Source organism: Leptodactylus fuscus, chromosome 11, assembly GCF_031893055.1.
Source record: "Leptodactylus fuscus isolate aLepFus1 chromosome 11, aLepFus1.hap2, whole genome shotgun sequence".
Classification (NCBI taxonomy): domain Eukaryota; kingdom Metazoa; phylum Chordata; class Amphibia; order Anura; family Leptodactylidae; genus Leptodactylus; species Leptodactylus fuscus.
Window position 1 is genome coordinate 58065562 of NC_134275.1, and position 21874 is coordinate 58087435.

Here is a 21874-nt window from a genome sequence, read left to right on the forward strand (position 1 = left end):
GATGGGAGTGATACATTGTACGACAGCGGTAGAATAGATTGTGAGCTCCTGAGGACAGGGATGATAGGAGTGATACATTGTGTGACAGCGGTAGAATAGATTGTGAGCTCCTGAGGACAGGGATGATGGGAGTGATACATTGTGTGACAGCGGTAGAATAGATTGTGAGCTCCTGAGGCAGAGATGATGGGAGTGATACATTGTGTGACAGCGGTAGAATAGATTGTGAGCTCCTGAGGACAGGGATGATGGGAGTGATACATTGTGTGACAGAGGTAGAATAGATTGTGAGCTCCTGAGGACAGGGATGATGGGAGTGATACATTGTGTGACAGCGGTAGAATAGATTGTGAGCTCCTGAGGACAGGGATGATGGGAGTGATACATTGTATGACAGCGGTAGAATAGATTGTGAGCTCCTGAGGACTGGGATGATGGGAGTGATACATTGTGTGAGAGTGGTAGAATAGATTGTGAGCTCCTGAGGACAGGGATGATGGGAGTGATACATTGTGTGACAGCGGTAGAATAGATTGTGAGCTCCTGAGGACAGGGATGATGGGAGTGATACATTGTGTGACAGCGGTAGAATAGATTGTGAGCTCCTGAGGACAGGGATGATGGGAGTGATACATTGTGTGAGAGTGGTAGAATAGATTGTGAGCTCCTTAGGACAGGGATGATGGGAGTGATACATTGTGTGACAGCGGTAGAATAGATTGTGAGCTCCTGAGGACAGGGATGATGGGAGTGATACATTGTGTGACATTGGTAGAATAGATTGTGAGCTCCTGAGGACAGGGATGATGGGAGTGATACATTGTGTGACAGCGGTAGAATAGATTGTGAGCTCCTGAGGACAGGGATGATGGGAGTGATACATTGTGTGACAGCGGTAGAATAGACTGTGAGCTCCTGAGGACAGGGATGATGGGAGTGATGGTGCTAAATAGATTAGAAGACATAATGATCACAGTTGTCTCTTCTTCAGGCAGATCTCCAGGGCAATTCTCATTACCGACCGTTCCATCTTGAGATCGGACCAGGAGGTAGGTGGTGCCCACGTGTTATGCCTGTGTCCTCTGGGGGGTGCTGGTGTTGAGCTGTGACCTCTTCCCTTGTCTATTATCCTCCTGCACCGTACATTACTCTGTAGTGATACACAACTGTGTGCGTGGCGGCGGCGCTGCTAGAATCGAGACTCCTGAATTCTTTCTGTATTTCTCAAGGAGACACCAGATGGTGGAAATTTTCAACTTGAGTTGTGACGACGTCTGAGATTTAATTGGCACCAAATCTGCAGTAAATATTAGTAAATAATTGAGAATAATATAGTGAGGCTGTCAGCGCGGAGAAAATAAAGCGCAGCAGCCGCCGCCGCCGTCTACTGCGAGTTCTAAACTGGTTATAAAATGATTGTTTTCTATCATTATAATCAGTGTCAGGGAAACGGGATCTGAAATGTGAGATAAATCCTTCAGACGGGAAACCTGTTCTGCTGGCACCGGTCCAGGGGATAATGTTCTGGAAAGTTCTCACTGCAGATAATGTACAGAATGTCAGTGATATATACATAGGAAGAGAATGTATCAGCCCTGTTACCTACTCTATCTATCTATCTATCTATCTATCTATCTATCTATCTATCTATCTATCTATCTCCTATCTATCTATCTATCTATCTATCTATCTATCTATCTATCTATCTCCTATCTATCTATCTCCTATCTATCTATCTATCTATCTATCTATCTATCTATCTCCTATCTATCTATCTCCTATCTATCTATCTATCTATCTATCTATCTATCTATCTATCTATCTCCTATCTATCTATCTCCTATCTATCTATCTATCTATCTATCTCCTATCTATCTAATATCTATCTATCTATCTATCTATCTATCTATCTCTCCTATCTATCTATCTCTTATCTATCTATCTATCTATCTGTCGTGCATTCTCAGTCCTCAGTTTTATTACTTATGTTTCTATGATGCTTTCTCTGTCTCATCTTTAGATTTCTGTCCTGACGGTTCCCCCGGATGAGGACCATCAGCCCACCGTGCACCTGACCGAGCTCTGCTCTTCTACAAACACCTGCATGAAACATACATGTACGTAGCAATGTCCGCCTTTATTCTTTCATCCCAATAACATACAGAGACAGTCTCATCAGTCTTCTCTCCTGAGATACTCTGTGCTGCTGGTGGCCCTGCTCCCTCCACCCCTGCAGCCTTCTGTTGTGTACCCCTTCTCATACGACATGACATCAGCCCTGTGTATTTTATCTCGGAGTGTTTCCATTGACCTGTGACCCCGTTCGGTTTATTTAAGGTGCTCTCCCCCCCCCCACTCTGGTCTTGGAGAGGGTGGTCAGCCTCTATGGAGCGTGTAATTGTGTCTCCCCGTCTTCTACTTGTATCTTCTCTATTGAGGCGTCTAACAATCTTTCTGCCTCAACACAAATAACATCCTGGAGCCGCAGCTAAGTGCAGTGATCGCTGCTCTCCGTGACAATTGCAGCCGCCGCCGCTGCTCCCTCCCTTTATAGATGTAGCGGCCGCTGCCGTGTCAAGTGCGATAAGGAGATCCTGGTTATTACTCAGATTGTATCGCTGCGAGGGACATCACTTCCACTTACACCGCAATTTGCTTAAGCTGGATAATGTCACGATGTGATTGTTTAGAGCGCCCGACACTTTATAACTGTCTCTGCTCTCATAGAATGGAGCCGCCGGCCGCCCCTCTCTGGACGCGCGCCCCGCGAAACAGTCATTGCTAGGCAGGAACCTAGAGGAGAACGCTAATAATATTCCCTAATCCATGTATAACGGACAGATCTACCGCGGCATAGACTATGGATCTGTTCTTCAGGTTCTTAATACCTCTGCTTGTTGTCAGTGCAAGTGAACAATCTGGTTTAGCGCCTGTTCACTATATGTTTGCATCGAATGGTATACATCAGGAGGATTTGTTGTTGTAGGTCACTGTATACAGCAAGGTATGTCACCCATAGGCTCCCATTACAAAAACAATGGTCTCTGTGTGCACTATACCAAGGGACCATCAGCTTTTAGATCAGCTTTTGTGAAACTACAACTCCCAGCATGCTCCAGCCACTTCTGTGGGAGTTCAGAGAACAACTGAGAAAGCGTGCATGCTGGGAGTTGTAGTTTTGCAATAGCAGAAGTGCAGAAGTTCCCATTCCAACATGTAACCATCCCGCAAAGACCAAGAGAAGAATCTTTTGGCCTCCATCATATGAACAGAGACCTATAGGTATGTTAGACATATAGGCTGTAACTTTCCTGACAATGTATTGTAATGTGAATTCAGCCTAAGGCCTGGTTCACATCTGCACATGGGCTTCTGTTTGGGGAGTTCACTTAGGGACCCCCCTCGGACGGAAACCGAATCCGCATAAAAAACCGTTACCTTAGGAAACCCGCAGACCCCATAGACTATAATAGGGTCTGCATGGTTTATGTTTGGTTTACACCCGAAAAGGGTGAAAAATGCGGAAAGGCAAACGAACGCCCATATGGAGACCGGGCGCGGATGTGAACTGAGCCTTACATCCAGAGGCCGAAACCCTGCACCAACAGATCTGCTCACTGCTCGGACCCCACCAATCTGTCACCTAAAGATTACATTCATGACAATCCCCTAAACCACTTCATGTCTGGGCGATTTTCCTCAGTTCATGACCGGACATCTTTTTATTCTGGTTACTTGAATAATTTAGGGCTTTATTTTTGCTTGTTTTTTATTTTTGTATCTGAGAAAATGTAAAAAAAAAAAAAAGAGGAAAAATGTTTCTGTTTTCAACGTTGCATGTTTTGTTTTTTGTTATTTTTTTTAAATAGCAAAATGTGCCATAGTTTTCCATCTCTGTTAGGGTAATTTTCATGCGCCCTTTGCACACGGCCGTGGTTATTTCCCGTATTCTGTCCATGATCATGATGCATTTCCGCCATGTTTTTGGCTACAGTTTGCTGCGTGAGGCCTTGGCTTTAAAGTTAAATGCAGGGAAGGACTAGACAATAAAAAAGGTACAGATACTTACCTGCATTCACCCCTCTGTTCCTGCACTGGACCGGCCCTCCGCCCTCCATCATCTTTGCAGCCCCTTTGTATACAGAACGGTGATGGTCGGCCCAGTGCAAGAATGGAAGAGAGGATGCCGGAGAATTTTTGCATGTTGTATTTACTAGACTTGCTTGCATTTAATTCTATGATCCTGGACAACCCCTTTAAGAGACACATCTCTAGCTATGTGTGCCCCAGAATATCAGACCTGCACTAGATATGAACCTGCATAGATTCGTGCTAAAAAATGTTTCCATTTTCTGACAGAATTTGTAGTAAATTTTGCACTAAATTCCAATATTATTTTGCCACTTTTCTAGAAATTGGTCAAAGAAGAAAATTGTAAATTTTTGCACCAATTTTTGCTTTTCTCTGCCCTTCATCAATCCTCGTGTGATCTCAGTTCCTGCACCCTATTGACCTCCTGTCATCCCCCCCCCTCCATTGTCTCGTGCCCATCTCACGGTATTAGCACAAAAAAAATTGTCCTGTAGAATATTTTGCGGGATGATCCTGGGCCTGCCATAAATCCTGGCATCGTGTTTTCACTTCATTACGAGTAAATGAGATCCGAGTGAGCGATCTCCCCGTCAGACAATTGCGTAAGATAAATATACAAATCTCTCTCGCCTTTGATCACCCGCAGGAATGACAGTCCCATCATCGGCAGCGCCAGCTGACCGGAACCAAAGTCGTTCTCTCGGCCCCTAAAAAAATTTCCCGGTGCTAATGATGGAATCGCGTAGAGAAGCTCATCGCTCTTCTCCCCGGAGAATTACCTGAAGACAAATGCTGGCAGGCGCGGTAACTAATGCCACTCCACCTGAGTAAATCAAACATAATCAGGAGGCGCGCTGATGAGGTTTTATGAGTCCGTCAGACCCGAAATGACATGATAAAGGCGATATTGAAATGAAACGCCGGCGGATCTGATGATTTTATAACCGACTGGAGCAAAAATCTATAAAACCTATTTTAAATCAATTAGTCTTTGCCTTAATGTTTCCCTTCGTAACAACGTCGTCCTCATCTGCTAAGTAGTGTCATTAACGGATGCCAACCAATCGCCCTGGCGGGTGCACCGAACACCGCCTGACATTAAAGGGAACGTTGGGTGACAAGCAAAATGAACGCCTGGATTTCTCCAGCTCCTGCCTAAATTATGCTGGGCTAGAAGCTCTATGGCAACCCAACTTTCCCAAACTCCTGATTATCACATGCTGTCCTAGACTCCTAAATTGTACGTTGATTAAATTATACCAAGGGAAAGCTTGGCTAGAAGCAATATGGATACCCAGCTTTCCAAACTCCTGAATGGTCTGTCTGGTTAGGAATTGAGAGAAGTGAGGCTGGATCATTGCGCAAGGCAGATGCTGTTCAGGAGCCTGGGAAAGCTGAGTGATAAGCACTATGTATACCCAGCTTTCCAATCTCCTGCATGGTCTGTTTGGTTAGTGATTGACAGAAGCGAGGCTGGATAACTGCGCAAGGCAGATGCTGTTCAGGAGACTGGGAAAGCTAAGTGATAAGCAATATGGATGCCTGGCTTTACCAGACTCCTAAATTGACTAAATTAGACTGAAATTAGAGGAAATATGGCTACCCAGCTTTTCCAAAACTCCTGAATGGTGCATGTGATTACTTACACACCGAACTGGAGGCATTGGTCATTCACTGCTAAATCAGGTGCTGTTCAGGAGACTAGGAAAGCTGAGTGATAAGCAGTATGGATTCCTGGCTTTCCCAGACTCCCGACCTTAGTTGTATAATGCCGTGAGTTGTTTGCATTTCTGGTTTAGTAACAATATGGCCACCCAGCTTTCCTTAATGCCTAAATGGTCAGTGTGCAGTGATCCATCCCATGCCCTTATCTCTGTGTTTACATCAGATTTGCTGTTCAGATGTCTAGGAAAGCTGGGTGACAAGCCTTGTGCTAGTTGTATCCATTGACATATCTACACGCACACAGCTTTTCCTATGTCACCATTGATATTCCAGCTTTACAGATCCTGAACAGCATTGATGTGTGTGTACTTGGGAAAGCTCTGAACAACCACTATGGCCACTCAGCTTTGCCAGACCCATGATCAGTTATATAGTGTGATGGAATTGCTCGTCCATAGTATGGGAAAGCTGAATGACAACAGCCTTATAGATTATGACCCATCTTTTCTTGATTGGATATTTATGATGATATATTAGGCAACGTCCGAACATCATCCCCTTTGGCCCATCCCAGCACTCCTCGTCCTCGCTGTATCTCCTGTGACATTGTCGCCATCTTTGGTAACAGTATATTGGGGTGGATTTTGTTGTGTTTCTGTGGGTTTGGGGGGCGCTCCCCATTCCCGTCCCGGGGTTGTTCGCCCCGGCTGTGTGTGTCAGTGGGCGAGATAATTGTCAGGTTGCAGACTACATAGGCCCCAGTGTTTTAGGCTGTGATCGGATTACCGCACCAAACCAGATGAGACTAATTATTATTAAACATGAAAAGGAGATTGTACTGCGCCGAGACTTTGATCTCCTGCGAGAAATGAAAAAATCCAGTTCATTAAAAGTTTATGGAAGTTGTAGAGCAAAGTCTTTGGAGACTTAAAGTGTCCTTTGATTGCCAATGGGCATCAGACAGTCCCTTTGTAGAACCAAATGATGTTTGTATTTGTCGGCCGTCGCGTCTATTAATTACGCCCGCTTTGTGCCCACCGTTCCTTTCAGTATTGTTGCCCTAATGAGGAAACACATCAAGCATTATGGAAAACAACACCCAAAACTAGAACTTCATTCATTTTTATTTTTTTTGGCTTCTTTTGATGTCCCGACTCCTTTTGTGGAACTACAAGGCACAGCATGCCATACTCAGGTCACCTGCCTTTAAGGTTAAGCCATAACAATGGCAACATGTTTTTAACAGATTTGGATCAGTGAACGGAAATACCTGTTGTACTGGACTGTCCCTTTAAGAATGTCTTGGTATGGAAGGCAGTGATGTAGCAGAACCCAGGTCGTACCCGGGTGACCCAATGTGATAAATGTTACTCATTGTTGTGGGGTTCATTTCATGATCTTATTAATTGTCTGACTGTAGATCTCGTCCATCTGACGTGTCCGTCCGCAAAGAAGACAGCGCGAGAAGACCTGGAGGACGTGGTGAGGAAGCTGTTCACACTGGACTCAGAAGGTGAGCTGAAAATCACTGGTGATAATAGCCGTCTCCGTATTCATAAGCCCCAACCTGCACTGATAACCACACCCACTGATCATTAGCCACACCCACCTAGGCTATGCTGTATATTGTCTACTATACACTGACCACACCCACTGATTATTAGACACACCCACCTAGGCTATGCTGTTCCCATTATTTACTATACACTGACCACACCCACTGATCATTAGCCACACCCACCTAGGCTATGCTGTACTCATTATCTACTATACACTGACCACACCCACTGATCATTAGCCACACCCACCTAGGCTATGCTGTATTCATTATCTACTATACACTGACCACACCCACTGATCATTAGCCACACCCACCTAGGCTATGCTGTACTCATTATCTACTATACACTGACCACACCCACTGATCATTAGCCACACCCACCTAGGCTATGCTGTACTCATTATCTACTATACACTGACCGCACCCACTGATCATTAGCCACACCCTCCTAGGCTATGCTGTATATTATCTGCCTGAACTTGTATGCAATGCAGTGTCTGTGTCCCTGTTTCCTGCACTGCTACAAGCATCTACCTGAGCGATTCCCCACAATATATATATATATAAATATATATACTATCTTCTGTCTACTAGTGACCACACCCACAAATCATTGATCCCACCCATTCTCCAGTCCACCTCTACCAGCCCTATGTTTAATTCCCATAGGCCATTGGGTGAGCCGATGATTAGATACATGTATCTTGCGAGTATCCGAGTTTTGTTACATCTTCGGTCACATTATAGATGAGGTGGAGGAGTTTATAATGTCAGGAGCGGCTGGTCAGCCATGATGTATTGGCTCTTCACATTCCTCGTATCGTGGTAAGCGTCCCCTGGAGCCCCCCGCGTCGCGCTCTGCCATCTTTTTTTTTATCTTCTGGCGAGGAGGCCTTGGTCGTATTTTAATTAAAATGTCAGAACAAATACTGGCGGAGTCCTGGAGAATGAATCAGCAGAGGTGGCGAGCAGCGGCCCATGGCAGGTCAGTCCGACAAAGTCACCTGCGCCAAAGAACTTCATTCATCCTCCTGCTTAGTGAGTCGCCCGAACTTTCCAGTAATAGCAACTTTTTCAGATATTTTTTCTTAGCAGCGTTTTATCAGGAGACCATTTGTTCACAGGCTGGTGGATTTCATTAGCATATTAAACGATTCCCTAACCTTACAAAATACATGATAAAAGGCTCGCTAATGACAGACCGCCAACCATAGGCTGACTGATAGGCCGCGCTCACTTTTCTCTTCCCATAAGAAGATATCCACTCGAATTAGACTGAAAGATCCTCCTAAAAAGTCATCTTGTCCCATAAAAACCTAAGTTCAGCAAAGGTCTGGAATTTGATGGTCCATAAATCGTAATAATCTGACTCGTGGCAGGATAAGTCTGGTGCTTATGTTCCTCAGGGGCGGGTCTATGACATCATTACTGAGGGAGGTCTTCAGTCTGTAGACTTGCCTCCAAGGAGCAGGTAAAGGTGCCCTGGTGTATACAGCATTCACTAACACTAAGCACGCAGACACAGGCATCAGGATATAACATGGCCGACCTCACGGCTATGTGGGAGAGCATAGACAGAAGCTGACCGATCATATCCCATTTAAGAATACACAAGTCCATGGGGCAGGTTGGTTGTCCTAGGCCATGTTCACATTTGCGCCAGAGTCTCCATTGGAATGTCCGCCTGAAATCAGCTGTCGAAAAAGACCTGCACGCATGACTTGTTTGTCCGCCATTGTCAGTTTTAAAACAATGGGCTCCTGATGGACCTTGTGGGATCAACAGGATCCGCTGGTCTCCTCCGTATGTAACTGCTATTTTACTGGTCTGCTTGTCTTATGTTCTAGAGTCCTCCGACGGACCAGAACAATAGACAGGCAATGCCAGTGTGCACTTAGCATCAGTCTGACCTCAGCTCAGCCACATTTACAAGCCTTAAAGGGGTGATCCAGGAATTGGACCAAGCTCTGCAGCAATCCCAGGGTAAGGATAAAATAAAAAAGCATACTCCCTTGTTCCCAGTGTCCCATTGAACAGGACTAGAGTCCGTTCAGGGCCTCATGATGATGGACCTGGGGTTCCAGCCTCGTCCTGATCCTTGGGTCATGTGATCAGAGGCAGCGCTCTGCTCCCTCGCTCCAGCCTACATAGCGCAGGAAATAAGGGAGGTTCAGAGTGACCCCTGGATTGATACGTTGTTTCCGATCATGTGATCTGTGGGTCAAGACAAGGCCAGAACCTCTGTGTCCATCGGAAAAAGGTGATTCTACAGTCCTGACACAACCCCTTTAAAAGGTTTTTGTGTGACAAAATATTTATCAACTACTGGGGCAACACGGTGGCTCAGTGGTTAGCACTGCAGACTTGCAGCACTGAAGTCCTGGGTTCGAATCCCGCCAGGAACAACATCTGCAAGGAGTTTGTATGTTCTCTCCGTGTTTGTATGGATTTCCTCTCGTTCTACAAAGACATACTGATAGGAAAAAAAATGTACATTGTGATCCCTATATGGGGCTCACAATCTAAAAATATATATATTAATCAACTACCCTTAACATAGGTCAGCAATATATGATCATTGGGGGTCCAACATCCAGGAACCCCACAACTCATCTGATGGAAACACTTCATCCTCATAGCTGAATACCAAGCACAGCGCCATACGTTGCATTGTGGCTGTGCTTTGTACTGCAGCTCAACTGCTTTTACTTGAATAGGACTGAGCTGCTGTTGTACCAGGTGACCAATGACCGTGATGCCTGAGCTGATCTGTGAGGATCCTGGGTATCGACTTCCCTGCCAATAACTTATTGATTTCCTATCCTGGGTCATCAATAGATAACATCCCCTTTAATGGAGCGGGGCTTTAATTTTGTGGGCAGTGTCAGGTGTTCATGAGGATGATTGAAAAGTTCTTTCAGCCATTTGAGCACCCGCTTCGGCTGTGAGCGGTGACATCGCCCGTTACGTGCCCGCCGTCTTCGGTCTTTGTTCTTTTACTATCACACAGTTCTGCTCTGGACTCTGCTTTGTCAAGGAGAGAAAAGAAAGCAATTATCATATGAAGAAATGACACATAATAAACAGGTTGTGGGAGCGGCGGAGAGTCACTTACACCAGATATTGGGAGCCTTTCATCTGCTTAGTGGAATCCATTAGCCCCGGTGCCCCCTCGTCGTGTTTATTGCCGTACCCTGACATTTGTATTAATGACTTCCTTGACATTTCAGCCTGACAACTCGGCGCGTTCTTTACATCCCAGGAATAATACAAAACGGATTTAATCCAGTTTTGTCGGATGCTGCAAAATATGTAATTGTGTAAATCCGGGCGGCTCTCGCTGACACCCAGTACTTATGTAGATTTTCTGTTTTCTGGGAAGTATCTGACAACCGCTGTAAGATAATGACAGGAGATGAAGTGTGGAGAGCGAGGAGTGCAGCTCTGGGGGTTACAGTGTATCAGCACTGATTGTACTGTATACAAGGAACGGATTATAGTCTGCTGACTGGGAGGGGTGAGATAAAACTGCGGACATCATCATCAACAGCAGTAGCTTGTCCTGGGGTATCTGTGACACAAGATGAGAGCCGGACATGTCACGTAAAGGAAGAATTTTCCAGAGCTGCACTCACGATTCTGCTGGTCACTGTGTACATACATTACATTACTTATCCTGTACTGATCCTGAGTTACATCCTGTATTATACTCCAGAGCTGCACTCACTATTCTGCTGGTACAGTCACTGTGTACATACATTACATTACTTATCCTGTACTGATCCTGAGTTATATCCTGTATTATACTCCAGAGCTGCACTCACTATTCTGCTGGTACAGTCACTATGTACATACATTACATTACTTATCCTGTACTGATCCTGAGTTATATCCTGTATTATACTCCAGAGCTGCACTCACTATTCTGCTGGTACAGTCACTGTGTACATACATTACATTACTTAGAAACATATGGAAAGTGAACACAGCCCCCGTGCCAAGTGCTTGTATAGTGTGCGATACTCTAGAAATACTCTGCTTGGGTGCTCAAGGCTTCATACCTCCCGGTCCAGGCCATATAAACAGAAAAACAAAAAATAGAAGTCGGCACTCCAATTAATATGCAAAAATTAAAATATACTTTTAATGTCCATAATTAAAATGAATAAACCAACATAGAAGACCAGTGCAAAAATTTGAAAAATACAAAAAACAAACACTTACAGCATGATGAAAAAATAGACGTGCTCAAAGCATGAATGAACCAGCGTTAGTAGCCTACGCGTTTCAGGGCTTTAGCCCCTTACTCATGGCAGAATGCAAGTTTAGTGAGACACACAGTAGATGTATATATACGTCAAGCCTTCTTACGTAACATTAGATAGACAATGGGCTACATGTGTGACTCACAGAACGTGCATACAAACAAACCAACGGAATTGAAAGAGCAAACAACACACCAAATGCTGAGAGACATAAACTAGTTACATATAAAAAACATATACAAAAAGAATGCCCCCTACAACCCTACTTATGTGCAATACGTAAATAAAAACATTGTATACAAAATACATAAGGGTGTTGTTATATCCCTTGCTTGGCTCTATTCTATTTGATTATGATAAGGATAAAGATAAAGATAAATCTTCTTATTTCCTTTTATTTTTGCCAACTTGTGTTAAAGTCCTATATAAAGATAATTGAATGGATATCCATACTGCGTTAATCGGCCAAAAACCGCAAACATATGAAACAAAGCAATATTATAAACATTTTGCACCGAATTTTGGACTAGAGAACGTGAGCTTCATATATGTATTGAAAATGCTATATGCAGGCCTGTTTGGCCATATTATGATATTAAATAAAAATTAGTGAAATGAAAAACAAAAAGAAAACGTGCAGAATAATGAGCACGAAATGACACGAATAAGACACATTATTCGAAAAGAGGAGGAGCTATCATAATGAAGTTTGACGACGCTATATAAGCTAGAACCCCTTTGCAAACTAAAACAGATGGTAATAATATAATATATAATCATATAATTACTTGTAAGTAGCAAATGCTACACTACTTATGATGTAAATATCAAAAGGCTACCTATACACGGATAACTGAAAATAAACTTGTCCGTAAAACCCAAAACACAAGGATTACATGTGTGTGTATCAATGAGCCATAATGACTAAAGATGATAAATGTTGCGGTGCCTAAATCTAAAGGAAATGTGTGAAACTTGTATATGTGATATTATATGATATTGAACCTAATGTTAGGTATATTATGGCCTTCCCAATAGTGATCACAGATATTAAGAACTACATGAATGATGTTATCAGATTAAGCCGAAATGAAAAAATGTACTAATAAAAATATGAAAGATCAGTCTTATAATTAAGACCTTTTGGGAATCTGGTATCCAATTCTAAGATCCAATAGAATTCCCTTTTTAGCAACTTACGCTTCCAATTTCCTCCTCTTAAGGGTCTACTCACTCGTTCTATAGCCCAAAATTGCAATGTATCCATATTACCTTGATGCTTCTGAGAGAAGTGCTTGGAAGCTCCCGATGTATTAGTTGCAAACATTTTGATGGAATCCGCAATGTGCTCCGCTATTCTGATTTTTAATGCCCGAGTAGTGCATCCAACATAGTGCAACTGACAAGCACTGCACCATATTGTGTACACCACATGATCTGATCTGCAGTTTAAAAAACTGCGTATTTGATATTTTTTGTCGGAAAATGCATTATAAAATTCTTTAGTTTTTTTAGCATATTTACACATTTGGCACCTTGGCATACCACATTTGTGGAAGCCTTGTTTGTCCAACCACGTACTTGCAACAGGTTTACGTTGTTTGGGCATCATACTAGGAGAAAGCATGTTATTTAGACTTTGACCTTTACGAGATATAAAATTGCATCCCTCTTGAACTATCTCCCGAAGAACCGCATCTTGGTATAGTATGGGCAGATGTTTGCGTATAATTGTCGTAATCTGACTATAATTGTTGCTATAATTAGTACAAAAATATACATTGGTATTTGAATCTTGATATCTGGTTTTGTTTTTATTGTCAGGATTATCAACTAAAAGAGCTGATCTATCTCTTTTTTTGGCCAAGATTGTAGCTCTGTCCAAAGACCACTTAGGGTATCCCCTATCCTGTAGTCTACGATAAATGTTCGCGGATTCCACAGAGAAACTGTTGTCATCCGAACAAGTGCGTCTAGCCCTCATCATTTCTCCCATAGGAATGGCCTTCTTTGTATGGAAAGGGTGATTGCTGCTAGCATGTAGGACTGTATTGCCTGCGTTCGGCTTTCTGTACAGAGTACTGATGACCCTCTCATTGACACTATCTCCCTGTAGGGAAATGTCCAAAAAGTCCACTGTAGTCCTATGCACATTGTAAGTGAATTTTAAATTCAAATGATTATCATTCAAATACTGCACAAAAGCTGGCACGGCCGCTATATCACCCGACCACACCAAAAGGAGGTCGTCTATATAGCGGCCGTACCAGCAAATCTGTGATGCAAATGGATTAGTGTCAGCATACAAAAAAAGCTCCTCCCACCACGCCATGTAAATGTTAGCGAGCGATGGCGAGAAGCGGGCCCCCATGGGGGCACCACAAATTTGGAGGTAAAATTGTTCATCAAAGCAGAAAAAATTGTGTGTTAATAAATATTGGGTGACCGAAACAACAAATTCACACAATTCCTCAGAATATTCTGTGTATCGATACAAGTGATGCGATAAAGCTGATATCGCTAAATTATGAGGTATGCACGAATAAAGACTGCTTACGTCACATGTAATCCAAGCATAGTTGCTTAGCCACTTAAAATTGTCAAACCTCCTGAGAACACATTTTGAATCCTTCAAAAAACCAGGTACCCTAGCTACCAAAGGTTGGAGAAGGTTGTCTAACCATAGACATATTCTTTCATTTAGGGAATTAATCCCTGAAATGATAGGGCGTAGTGGTGGGGGAGAAATGCCTTTGTGGACCTTGGGCACCCCATAGAAAACAGGTATAACTGGATTCTCAGGAACCAAATAATTACCCTGTTTATCCAATAGGATGCCCAAGTCCACTCCCTCCTGTACCAAATTCTGTAATTTGGACTTAAAAATGTCTGTTGGGTCCGAGGACAATGATTTATATGTGGTAACATCCTGTAGAATTTTCAAAACCTCACATATATAATCTTTTCTATCCAGGACAACCACTAGGCCTCCTTTGTCTGCCATGCTAATTAGAATAGAATCATTTTGTGCTAGCTGTTGTAAAGCTAGCCGTTCTTTATGTGTAAGATTACCTTTTTTACGATTGTTTATCATTTCATTGTGTAAAGCTTTTAGTTCACATTCAATAGCATGTTGAAACTGATCCAAACATGGTACCCTAGACTTGACCGGATAAAAATATGGATTACTGGTTTGAACTCCTACTGTATGAATATGTCGAGTGGTACCTGTGTTAACCAAAGACTGGAGATTTTTTAAACATAATTGTTCCCCAAATAATAAATGAGAAAATTCATTCTGTATATTGGGGATATCTATTTGTTCCTCTTGACTTTGCTGGATAGTTAACCCCTCTCCCTCCTTATCACCTGAAAAATGACGTTTAAGTGTTAATGATCGCACAAATTTATTGACATCAATCAAAGTCTCTGTCAAATTGAAATTTTGAGAAGGAACAAAATTAAGTCCCTTGTTTAGTAATGTAATCATGTCCCCCGTGAGAGGAAAGGAAGACAAATTCAATACTGATGATTTGCTTGATGATTGTAATTTTGTTATTGATGACGTGGCATTTAATGTGACTCCTTCGTTTTGCGAGTGAAATATCTTGGATTTTTTCCTTTTATGTTTTCTGCCACCTCTGCGTTGTCGTTTTTTGACCCTCTTTTGTTATGTTTGTATTTGTCTTGAGTCGTCATATTGATGTTTTTCCTTGTACTATAAGATGCCTCCTCCATAACTTCAGATTCCGAGGAACTGAATGACACCTTTCTAGATGTAGAAGATGCATTTGAGGAATTGCCCGAATAATTGGATTTCCTCCTCTTTTTCAGTATAGGTTTAGGAGTGGAGGAAAAAGTGTTAGAAGACCGACTCCAGTTGTACACTTGATCCGCTTCATAATCAGCTTTATCCCGATTAAATTTCTTTTGTTTAGTGGAAATAATGTTGTCTTCTAGCTGTTGGATCCTGCTCTGCATAGCAGGAAACATCTCCTTGTACATAGATGAATTTTCATATTTAGATAGGTCTCCTTTGATCCTACTTAGTTCCTCTTTATACGTGTCCAATTTGATCTTCTCCTCCTGTATAATGAGTCCCATTAGGTCTAGGGAGCATTGAGATAGAATCTGCTCCCATTTCGTACAAAAGGCATCATTGAACACTGTGGTAGGGAACTTTTTCATTCTTAAGCCTCTAGGGATCATTGACTTGTCCGTATATTTTTTTAACGTGTTATAGTCCCACCAGGTTCTCACTTCCGCGGACCATGTTTTTTCAAATTTTTTAAACAATTCCTTGCAGTCCATATTTTCATTGTTATCACTGGTGACATTGTTGAACATATCCGCAAGTTTCCTAGATCTAGTATCCTCTGTGGCTTCCAAATCCATTCTAAATTGATCAAAAATTGTGTATATTCACAAGTTGGACAAAAAAACTACTATGTCTTGATGTCTATATAGTGCTGTAGTGTTTAAAAATGAAAAAGGAAAAAAATGAAAAAAAATATCTATATGCCACTGGTCTTCTGGTAAATCGCACTAGTTTACAATTGCATATATTTGGAAATCTGTACGTCCATACTAATTGCACTGACACTGGGCACGTGTGAAAAACCGGATAGACTTAGAAACATATGGAAAGTGAACACAGCCCCCGTGCCAAGTGCTTGTATAGTGTGCGATACTCTAGAAATACTCTGCTTGGGTGCTCAAGGCTTCATACCTCCCGGTCCAGGCCATATAAACAGAAAAACAAAAAATAGAAGTCGGCACTCCAATTAATATGCAAAAATTAAAATATACTTTTAATGTCCATAATTAAAATGAATAAACCAACATAGAAGACCAGTGCAAAAATTTGAAAAATACAAAAAACAAACACTTACAGCATGATGAAAAAATAGACGTGCTCAAAGCATGAATGAACCAGCGTTAGTAGCCTACGCGTTTCAGGGCTTTAGCCCCTTACTCATGGCAGAATGCAAGTTTAGTGAGACACACAGTAGATGTATATATACGTCAAGCCTTCTTACGTAACATTAGATAGACAATGGGCTACATGTGTGACTCACAGAACGTGCATACAAACAAACCAACGGAATTGAAAGAGCAAACAACACACCAAATGCTGAGAGACATAAACTAGTTACATATAAAAAACATATACAAAAAGAATGCCCCCTACAACCCTACTTATGTGCAATACGTAAATAAAAACATTGTATACAAAATACATAAGGGTGTTGTTATATCCCTTGCTTGGCTCTATTCTATTTGATTATGATAAGGATAAAGATAAAGATAAATCTTCTTATTTCCTTTTATTTTTGCCAACTTGTGTTAAAGTCCTATATAAAGATAATTGAATGGATATCCATACTGCGTTAATCGGCCAAAAACCGCAAACATATGAAACAAAGCAATATTATAAACATTTTGCACCGAATTTTGGACTAGAGAACGTGAGCTTCATATATGTATTGAAAATGCTATATGCAGGCCTGTTTGGCCATATTATGATATTAAATAAAAATTAGTGAAATGAAAAACAAAAAGAAAACGTGCAGAATAATGAGCACGAAATGACACGAATAAGACACATTATTCGAAAAGAGGAGGAGCTATCATAATGAAGTTTGACGACGCTATATAAGCTAGAACCCCTTTGCAAACTAAAACAGATGGTAATAATATAATATATAATCATATAATTACTTGTAAGTAGCAAATGCTACACTACTTATGATGTAAATATCAAAAGGCTACCTATACACGGATAACTGAAAATAAACTTGTCCGTAAAACCCAAAACACAAGGATTACATGTGTGTGTATCAATGAGCCATAATGACTAAAGATGATAAATGTTGCGGTGCCTAAATCTAAAGGAAATGTGTGAAACTTGTATATGTGATATTATATGATATTGAACCTAATGTTAGGTATATTATGGCCTTCCCAATAGTGATCACAGATATTAAGAACTACATGAATGATGTTATCAGATTAAGCCGAAATGAAAAAATGTACTAATAAAAATATGAAAGATCAGTCTTATAATTAAGACCTTTTGGGAATCTGGTATCCAATTCTAAGATCCAATAGAATTCCCTTTTTAGCAACTTACGCTTCCAATTTCCTCCTCTTAAGGGTCTACTCACTCGTTCTATAGCCCAAAATTGCAATGTATCCATATTACCTTGATGCTTCTGAGAGAAGTGCTTGGAAGCTCCCGATGTATTAGTTGCAAACATTTTGATGGAATCCGCAAATTGGACACGTATAAAGAGGAACTAAGTAAGATCAAAGGAGACCTATCTAAATATGAAAATTCATCTATGTACAAGGAGATGTTTCCTGCTATGCAGAGCAGGATCCAACAGCTAGAAGACAACATTATTTCCACTAAACAAAAGAAATTTAATCGGGATAAAGCTGATTATGAAGCGGATCAAGTGTACAACTGGAGTCGGTCTTCTAACACTTTTTCCTCCACTCCTAAACCTATACTGAAAAAGAGGAGGAAATCCAATTATTCGGGCAATTCCTCAAATGCATCTTCTACATCTAGAAAGGTGTCATTCAGTTCCTCGGAATCTGAAGTTATGGAGGAGGCATCTTATAGTACAAGGAAAAACATCAATATGACGACTCAAGACAAATACAAACATAACAAAAGAGGGTCAAAAAACGACAACGCAGAGGTGGCAGAAAACATAAAAGGAAAAAATCCAAGATATTTCACTCGCAAAACGAAGGAGTCACATTAAATGCCACGTCATCAATAACAAAATTACAATCATCAAGCAAATCATCAGTATTGAATTTGTCTTCCTTTCCTCTCACGGGGGACATGATTACATTACTAAACAAGGGACTTAATTTTGTTCCTTCTCAAAATTTCAATTTGACAGAGACTTTGATTGATGTCAATAAATTTGTGCGATCATTAACACTTAAACGTCATTTTTCAGGTGATAAGGAGGGAGAGGGGTTAACTATCCAGCAAAGTCAAGAGGAACAAATAGATATCCCCAATATACAGAATGAATTTTCTCATTTATTATTTGGGGAACAATTATGTTTAAAAAATCTCCAGTCTTTGGTTAACACAGGTACCACTCGACATATTCATACAGTAGGAGTTCAAACCAGTAATCCATATTTTTATCCGGTCAAGTCTAGGGTACCATGTTTGGATCAGTTTCAACATGCTATTGAATGTGAACTAAAAGCTTTACACAATGAAATGATAAACAATCGTAAAAAAGGTAATCTTACACATAAAGAACGGCTAGCTTTACAACAGCTAGCACAAAATGATTCTATTCTAATTAGCATGGCAGACAAAGGAGGCCTAGTGGTTGTCCTGGATAGAAAAGATTATATATGTGAGGTTTTGAAAATTCTACAGGATGTTACCACATATAAATCATTGTCCTCGGACCCAACAGACATTTTTAAGTCCAAATTACAGAATTTGGTACAGGAGGGAGTGGACTTGGGCATCCTATTGGATAAACAGGGTAATTATTTGGTTCCTGAGAATCCAGTTATACCTGTTTTCTATGGGGTGCCCAAGGTCCACAAAGGCATTTCTCCCCCACCACTACGCCCTATCATTTCAGGGATTAATTCCCTAAATGAAAGAATATGTCTATGGTTAGACAACCTTCTCCAACCTTTGGTAGCTAGGGTACCTGGTTTTTTGAAGGATTCAAAATGTGTTCTCAGGAGGTTTGACAATTTTAAGTGGCTAAGCAACTATGCTTGGATTACATGTGACGTAAGCAGTCTTTATTCGTGCATACCTCATAATTTAGCGATATCAGCTTTATCGCATCACTTGTATCGATACACAGAATATTCTGAGGAATTGTGTGAATTTGTTGTTTCGGTCACCCAATATTTATTAACACACAATTTTTTCTGCTTTGATGAACAATTTTACCTCCAAATTTGTGGTGCCCCCATGGGGGCCCGCTTCTCGCCATCGCTCGCTAACATTTACATGGCGTGGTGGGAGGAGCTTTTTTTGTATGCTGACACTAATCCATTTGCATCACAGATTTGCTGGTACGGCCGCTATATAGACGACCTCCTTTTGGTGTGGTCGGGTGATATAGCGGCCGTGCCAGCTTTTGTGCAGTATTTGAATGATAATCATTTGAATTTAAAATTCACTTACAATGTGCATAGGACTACAGTGGACTTTTTGGACATTTCCCTACAGGGAGATAGTGTCAATGAGAGGGTCATCAGTACTCTGTACAGAAAGCCGAACGCAGGCAATACAGTCCTACATGCTAGCAGCAATCACCCTTTCCATACAAAGAAGGCCATTCCTATGGGAGAAATGATGAGGGCTAGACGCACTTGTTCAGATGACAACAGTTTCTCTGTGGAATCCGCGAACATTTATCGTAGACTACAGGATAGGGGATACCCTAAGTGGTCTTTGGACAGAGCTACAATCTTGGCCAAAAAAAGAGATAGATCAGCTCTTTTAGTTGATAATCCTGACAATAAAAACAAAACCAGATATCAAGATTCAAATACCAATGTATATTTTTGTACTAATTATAGCAACAATTATAGTCAGATTACGACAATTATACGCAAACATCTGCCCATACTATACCAAGATGCGGTTCTTCGGGAGATAGTTCAAGAGGGATGCAATTTTATATCTCGTAAAGGTCAAAGTCTAAATAACATGCTTTCTCCTAGTATGATGCCCAAACAACGTAAACCTGTTGCAAGTACGTGGTTGGACAAACAAGGCTTCCACAAATGTGGTATGCCAAGGTGCCAAATGTGTAAATATGCTAAAAAAACTAAAGAATTTTATAATGCATTTTCCGACAAAAAATATCAAATACGCAGTTTTTTAAACTGCAGATCAGATCATGTGGTGTACACAATATGGTGCAGTGCTTGTCAGTTGCACTATGTTGGATGCACTACTCGGGCATTAAAAATCAGAATAGCGGAGCACATTGCGGATTCCATCAAAATGTTTGCAACTAATACATCGGGAGCTTCCAAGCACTTCTCTCAGAAGCATCAAGGTAATATGGATACATTGCAATTTTGGGCTATAGAACGAGTGAGTAGACCCTTAAGAGGAGGAAATTGGAAGCGTAAGTTGCTAAAAAGGGAATTCTATTGGATCTTAGAATTGGATACCAGATTCCCAAAAGGTCTTAATTATAAGACTGATCTTTCATATTTTTATTAGTACATTTTTTCATTTCGGCTTAATCTGATAACATCATTCATGTAGTTCTTAATATCTGTGATCACTATTGGGAAGGCCATAATATACCTAACATTAGGTTCAATATCATATAATATCACATATACAAGTTTCACACATTTCCTTTAGATTTAGGCACCGCAACATTTATCATCTTTAGTCATTATGGCTCATTGATACACACACATGTAATCCTTGTGTTTTGGGTTTTACGGACAAGTTTATTTTCAGTTATCCGTGTATAGGTAGCCTTTTGATATTTACATCATAAGTAGTGTAGCATTTGCTACTTACAAGTAATTATATGATTATATATTATATTATTACCATCTGTTTTAGTTTGCAAAGGGGTTCTAGCTTATATAGCGTCATCAAACTTCATTATGATAGCTCCTCCTCTTTTCGAATAATGTGTCTTATTCGTGTCATTTCGTGCTCATTATTCTGCACGTTTTCTTTTTGTTTTTCATTTCACTAATTTTTATTTAATATCATAATATGGCCAAACAGGCCTGCATATAGCATTTTCAATACATATATGAAGCTCACGTTCTCTAGTCCAAAATTCGGTGCAAAATGTTTATAATATTGCTTTGTTTCATATGTTTGCGGTTTTTGGCCGATTAACGCAGTATGGATATCCATTCAATTATCTTTATATAGGACTTTAACACAAGTTGGCAAAAATAAAAGGAAATAAGAAGATTTATCTTTATCTTTATCCTTATCATAATCAAATAGAATAGAGCCAAGCAAGGGATATAACAACACCCTTATGTATTTTGTATACAATGTTTTTATTTACGTATTGCACATAAGTAGGGTTGTAGGGGGCATTCTTTTTGTATATGTTTTTTATATGTAACTAGTTTATGTCTCTCAGCATTTGGTGTGTTGTTTGCTCTTTCAATTCCGTTGGTTTGTTTGTATGCACGTTCTGTGAGTCACACATGTAGCCCATTGTCTATCTAATGTTACGTAAGAAGGCTTGACGTATATATACATCTACTGTGTGTCTCACTAAAC

The 21874-nt window shown here is 40.8% G+C and overlaps 1 protein-coding gene across 1 annotated transcript in view; it reads left to right on the top strand.

Annotated features, from left to right (window-relative positions):
- CHM (CHM Rab escort protein) overlaps nt 1-21874 on the top strand; it is a 76746-nt gene that overhangs the window by 52754 nt on the left and 2118 nt on the right. The window contains exons 11-13 of the mRNA XM_075259262.1: nt 992-1049; nt 2021-2117; nt 7178-7270. Coding sequence (XP_075115363.1) covers nt 992-1049; nt 2021-2117; nt 7178-7270 — 248 coding nt within the window. The remainder of the gene's footprint in view (nt 1-991; nt 1050-2020; nt 2118-7177; nt 7271-21874) is intronic.